The following is a 6,766-nucleotide window of genomic DNA, read 5'->3' on the forward strand; positions in this document are numbered from 1 at the left end:
CAATTCAGGTGAAATACCAAGCATACGGCTGCTGAACCGTAGCCCGGTTTTTGAGTAGAAAGTATCAAGAGATATACGTGAGTCTAGCTAGAAAAACTATAACGCGCTCTTTGAGCCCACGCTTCATAGCAGGCGGAATGTTTTACCCTATTACACGAAAGAAGTGATATCCTCCATTTGTATGAAACATCTTGCCTCCAGGCTCATTAGTCAGTATCAGAAATGTCTCCAGAGGTGACCGGTAGACATAGACTTGACTTGTGAGCATCCTCTATCCAAACGGAAATCAGTTGTCATGCCAGGCAGTGTTTTCCTTTTCCGACCTTCTGAAATGGATGATCCCTGTTGGGGAGTGGTAATGCGGCTTTCGATGGATCGATATTTTTCTAATAACATATTGGTACGCTCCTAACAACGTAGAAGACCTTATTCTCTGAGGAAGGAAGTCTCTAAACGAGAGGACAAAAAGAGGCGTTGTGTCTAAAGTGTGTGAGTAATTTGTAGTTAGATTAAAGTACGCTACAGGAATAGGTCTGCCTAGTTTAGAGGTACCTAAAGTTTACTAAGATCAGTCCACTAAACAAGTTAGTGATGAATGTAAATAGCGTTTAAGTGACCGACAGATAACGTGAGGGAACAGCAAACGGTTCATTATCGATTTCATTTGTCCTGCGAAGAGATAAGGAGGAGTTTCGGTCCATCTTGGAGTTTAAAATCAATCATCAGTCAGAGAAAATGCCTAGTGGAATGTTCCATCAAGTAGCGTTTTCCGAGGGTTTTCGAGGGTTTTCTTCCCAAAATACACTTAAATGAGCGGCTTCACAAAGCAGTGCCTATCAGTAAAATCCGCTTAAACAAGTAATCAGTCTCTAAATAATATCAGCGCTATCTGTTGTATGGATCGCTGGGCTTATTATTGTTTGACAGGTATACAGAAGTGGTTTGTTTAACGTGAACATTCAACTTATCAAACAATTTCAAAAACTAACTCCTCGTCTTCAAAGTAAAGTCTGTTTCACAATAACGCAGCTGAAGTGATAAGTCAGTTCGTTTCACTAGTTCAGAGCAAAACACAGTGGCAAACGAAACCACTTGTGTAGGAATCGTTCATCATGCTGTAAGGTGATTTTGTGGTCTTACCCGCTGTAAAAACCAGGGTAAAATAAACACAGGCTTGCCGCTGATGATGCTCACTAACATCTTTCAATGTATTCTATTAATTTCCTTCCCGGTTTACTTATAACTCATGCTTGTCAAAACTTTAAACATATGCACGTAATCTGGTCTCTGAAAAAATGGTCAATCGTTCATAGTTGCTTAAGTCTGTTTCTTTCTGTCCAGTGGTCGAACAAATATCTCCTGTCCTTTTTATAGCTAATATCCTAGCCTTCACAAAAGCCGGTTGGCAAGCTGCCCTTGGACCAATCCTCTATATTTCGCCGTTGAGCCTCGTTTCATTTTCGTAAGTAAGATTCGAATACCGTGTACAACAAGTAAGCCTGCGGCACCTTCGCTTATCAAACACTGTGAACTGTGAACATCAATGAGTTCTTGCATAATTTGACAGGTTCTTGTCAGTATCTGTGTGTTTAGAAACCATGGATCCGAACAATTGAAAAACCTCCTTTTTTACAATTATCATCGAGATATCTAAACACAAGCGTGTGTAACACATCATTAGTACTCCATCCTTAAACGATAACTTGATCATGGCAGTTACTGCCAGCATTAAATGAGACTTGAACATGAAGAAAATTCATTAATGGTCTTGGAGTAGGACCAACGAATCTAAAATGAAGACGCAATTTTTGATGAAGATATTCTTAATGTCAGCTCGCATCGATTTTCTGTTACCGTTCCTTCATCTGTACTCATTTGCTTCACTCCAACAATCGCAATACTTCCAGTGGTGAGTGTATTAATGCTGCAGAATGTTACGTGTTATGCTTATTCTGCAGAAACACTTTGAAATGCACAGAAACGTTATCCTTTACTTCCTTGTTTCCTCCCCCTGACCTTGTGGCACCTGCAGTCTGGCACAGAAAGCTAACATTAAAATCTACTGTTAACAGAATTATACGTCCGTCCCATTATCTCTCATCAGTTCTGGCTTAAGATGCAGTGAGAACCATTGTGCTACCCTAAAACTAGCCAGACGTAAAGCCAGGCTGTTTACATCCTTACTGACAATTTGCGTAACTCTCAATATCCGGGCATTCTGAAATATGCATCTTGATTCAGATCGTGTCCTTATTTGGTTTGAATTTTCACTGCTTTCCAAAAACATTCAAGAAGATGAAACCCTTTTAACAATTCAGAATTTTTCAAACTGCAGGTTGAACAAACGAAAAAGTTCACTATGCGCCGTGTCAAACTTGCCATCCTTTGAAGAAAAAAAGCGTTGCCATATACCGAAAATGTTATCTGAAAGCACTATTTGTGGAGCGAATGAGCTTAAAAGCCCACTTCCGACCTAAAACAGTCATTTTGAATTGCTTACACTCCTAGATTATCATTCAGACAATCTGCATACATAATGCACGGGTTACAAAAATACAATTGTCATCAGTTACCAAATATGTATTGCAGCATCTCTAACTACTCACAGAGAGAAACACGCAGACCCCAAGCCACAGCTTTTTACTGGGAAAACCGAAGTTAATGTTAAGAATGCAATGTACAACAAACGCTGGCGTCTAGAATACCGGATGGAATATTTTCAACACCACCTTATTTGACCATCTGCCGCTGTACTTAATCCATTAGATCCACTCACTGGATCCCTTGACTTGCGTATATAGCATCATTCGTAACATTTAGAGGGCTCATAGATGTTTCTGGTTTCAAATATCATCCAGCTGAACAGAGCAGGCGCCTTTTGAGCAGCACCGGACTCCGGTTTTAAAGTATTTCGACCGTAGTGGATAACGCGCCGCAGCAGGTAAACACGTTGGACCTCGGCACTCAACCACGTAACCTTTGTTTCATGGTTTGACAAGACTTTTAGCCCTTTAGAAGCAGGAACACGGTTCAGGCAGAAAAATCCAATCACACATCATGTTCCCGTTCAAAAAAGCTTCACAAAATCTACTTATCTTAGGCTTATCAATATACAACTACTGGCCTTATTAGGGCAGCAACGCCTGATCTTTACAAGTAACACAAATTTGAGAAAGTCTGGCGGAGTTCTGGCTGGCTAATGAGCGCAGTATTTACGGTTCCTCACTGTCTTAAACGCTCAGTTGCGGCGCAAGTTTCCAGGCATATGCTTGGCTGAATAGCAATACCCTTGGATGTTGCAATTATACACCGCTTTTTTTCCATTTCCACACTTACGGTCGTATAAGTACCTGTACCACACTCTCCAACCATTTTTCCACAAACAACAGGCTTCATAAATAACGCATTTTTATTCTTTTTGTCTGTCATCACCTCGCCAATGAATGCGTTCTGCCAGAAATTGCTACTGTTAGTATCAGAATCACCACTTAAAACTCTGGCGCACGTAAACTATACGGAAGACATTTATGTGGTACCCACTCGTATTCAGTACTTATTATCTACACTAAGTGGTATTTAGGGAGCGGTGGGCTGGTTCCTTTGCATTTTGCACATTTAGAGCTACAAGTGTTCCTACATAGTTTTCAGTCTTATGACGTTTTACTGAACCTTAATTTTTTTCGTTAAATCTATTGTGCTGCATAAAAGTTGAATGCTTAACCATCCTTTCACGCAATTAATGCACCTCATATGTTGTGGACTTGTCATTTGGGACCAAACGGTGCGACAAACAACTACGTTGCGTATAAATCTTTTGTGAATATAATTTAAAACAATCTGTTCAGATGACGTTGTGAAATTCAGAAAAGGAGGATTATGAGAAAGCCACGTACTGCTGTTCAAGGGTTGACATACTATGATCGGAAAGTTTGTAGTGCACATCAACGTCTTTATAAACACTAAAAGTTTAAAAAAGGTTACTGGAGTTTTGTAATTCGTAAACACCGTAATGAAGAACGGTTTCCCGCTTTCAATGCAAATTAACTGCCTATTATTTAGTCATACGTTATAACATAATGGCGATTTTTGGAACCTAAAAGCTGAAAAAGCATTTCTCAAATTCACTTATTCATTTTACATTTGCTTAGAATGCTGGAGTCAGACACCCGTGAAGAAAATATTTCAATTTGTCTACTTAAGGTCCTTCTTCAGGCTTTTTCAAACCAATTTAATTTCAGTGTAGCACTCCAAAGCTATTTTCTCACCACACTTACCACCTGCCAGACGTGAGTGACTTAAGAGTTTTGGCTTGTTTTCTCAAATACCATGAAGGAGATGGGAAGGAAGCTGCCCTTAAAAATCTTTTTCCTTTTTGGGACTCAGAATACAAGACTTTCTTTATCTTATATCTGGGACTGGCCTTTCTGAAAGTCAAAACCACAATCACGTCTTTTTTATACCCGCCTTTCTTTCGTCCCAACAAATTCGTCACCAGAACGTAGCTTATTGTTCTTTGTTGTTTATATGCCAATGGTATATCATGTTTTCTGGAGACTGAAATGCTGACAGTCTTCAGCAGAAGCCATCAAAAACACTTCTTCTAGTAGTACTGCCTTGATACTACTGCGTTTCCAAAAACAGGATCAACGCTGAATGAACACCTTGTTCCCTAAACAGCGGGGACACCGCAGACTAATCTTATCTTTTTGTTTTATTAAACATGAACCAAGGAATAAAATCAAATGGTTTTGAATGCAACAAGTAACGTTAGGTTGCCGTAGTGGCTTAGGCAACCTTCTATGACTCTTTCGTTCCTATTCTAGGGTGTGAATGACTATGACAAGATCCTAACGAATGTGGCTTTTACCTTGGCCAACCACTACTCAGGATGCCAAGCAAATATTACAGTCGCCAAAACCAGGCAGCAGGGAAATGCTGTGAAAATCCCTCCCGAAAAAGCAACGTTGACCAGGTCATCCATCCACCACTTGGAAGACTACTGAGATGTTCGGCTTGGCATGCTTAGCTGCATTCATGTACACTACCTACCCTTGCACTGCATAATGAAGCGTATAAGTAAGCGTGTATGAGGGGAGTAAACCGGGTCGCATATGAAATCCCAAGCTTAGGTAAACTTGATGGCTGTAAATGGTCGAACTGATGTTGATCCGTGAATACTTAACTGACTGCTAATAGCCCGTCAGTTAATGTATAGCAACGGCTGGATTCAAGAAATATGCGTGCTCACCCAGGTTTACCAATCAGCCACCAGTGACCAAGGTGATAACCCAGAGGTGAGTTGCCACATAGCCCTCGGACTTCTGCTCTCAGCCAGCCGTGTCTAAGTTTGTAAATCAGCCACAGAAGATGTAGATGACAAACGACATAAGTAATTAACTGAGTCTGAAAAACAAAAACCACTCACCGATGGCCGATACTGCCCAACGTTAGGTGGGTTTTGCCCCAAGTACCTTGCATAATTTATGTGAACTTGCTGTAACTCATCAAGCGTCATGCCCCATTTTTGATGTCCAACAGGAATACGTGGATCAAACCTGTGGAAAGTAATTAACTGAACAATGGCCTACCAAGTTGTCTCTTGTGTTTCATGATTGAGGAAGTATACTTGATTCTTTTCATTCTGTGTCATCTCGAACCACGCAGGAAGCTCACGGACAGCAAACTTGAGTCGGGGACGGCATGAGAAAGGTGTTTGAGCCCCACTGGAAACATTTGAGACTCTCGCAAGAATACTTTAATTACCTGTCACTTTGAATAAATCCTTGTTTTCTAAAATCACAGAATGATACTTCAGGACAATAACCATGAGTGTAGTCTGCTGCAATATCCAAACTTTTCTGGTGAACGTGACTTGGAACGTCAGAGTTCACAGTAGCGCAAACGGGCGCGTCCAGAGAAGCGGGAGAAGAGTTAGCTTTGCTGTGCGAAATTACAATGTCGGTAGAACCAACACCTGAGAGGTGAGAGGGATCGTTTAATCCGGTCGGTGGAACGAAAAATGATTTCGGTAGGTTTCGCTGGTTCCAAGGCACTTGTTGCCTCTGGGAGATTGGGTTGAATAATTCTTGAAGACTGTTATTTGGATCTTCCAATACAGTGACACGAACGTTTGGTGTCTTTTCTGAACTGTAACCTGCCATCCCGAAACCACCAAAAGTGGGAGGCCCGACCCACCTCGATAAGTGATATAAAAAATTGAACTACGCGCTACAAAGCATGAACTTTCGGCTCCAGTGTATTATTAGGTTCCACACTTGGGTATATATTCGACAAAAAAGGTATCTTGCGCTCCAATATCGAAGCTGGGGTTTAGTTGCTTATTTACAAGGTGAATAACTAAAAGTAGGCAAAACAGTTATTCAGGTGGTTTTGGGTGGCGGATGCAGCGGAAATTTTTATTTGGGGACGACCAACGTCTAAGAGTCCACCAGAGTGGACAGCATATGGAAACAAGCGACTTATTCAGATAAATAGACTGCTCTCTGCTCAGTTACATACCCACTTTTTCTTCATAAAAGCACTCGTCCATAACAGAGCACCACCAGATGCGTTAGGTGACAGGATGACCAGCAAGCAGTGACAGTAGAGAACGAAGTTATAGAAGTGTAGCAAATGGACAGTTGCGAATGAGCATCTTGGGCAAGAGGTCCTTCTGCAGCACCAATATGAAGAGTTACAATGATCGCCGTAGTTGCGGTTTGTTTGACGGTTTGTTTATTGCAGCGACTAAAACCCTTTCTCACCG

General features: G+C 41.1%; 1 protein-coding gene across 1 annotated transcript in view; it reads right to left on the reverse strand.

Moving 5' to 3' along the window:
* T265_07216 (hypothetical protein) overlaps nucleotides 1-6,240 on the reverse strand; it is a gene marked incomplete at both ends in the record, with an annotated part of 67,874 nt that extends 61,634 nt beyond the window's left edge. The window contains one exon of the mRNA XM_009172672.1: nucleotides 5,426-6,240. Coding sequence (XP_009170936.1) covers nucleotides 5,426-5,478 — 53 coding nt within the window. The remainder of the gene's footprint in view (nucleotides 1-5,425) is intronic.
* Between the last annotated feature and the right edge of the window lie 526 nt (nucleotides 6,241-6,766).

Source organism: Opisthorchis viverrini (genome assembly GCF_000715545.1).
Source record: "Opisthorchis viverrini unplaced genomic scaffold opera_v5_162, whole genome shotgun sequence".
Classification (NCBI taxonomy): Eukaryota; Metazoa; Platyhelminthes; class Trematoda; order Opisthorchiida; family Opisthorchiidae; genus Opisthorchis; species Opisthorchis viverrini.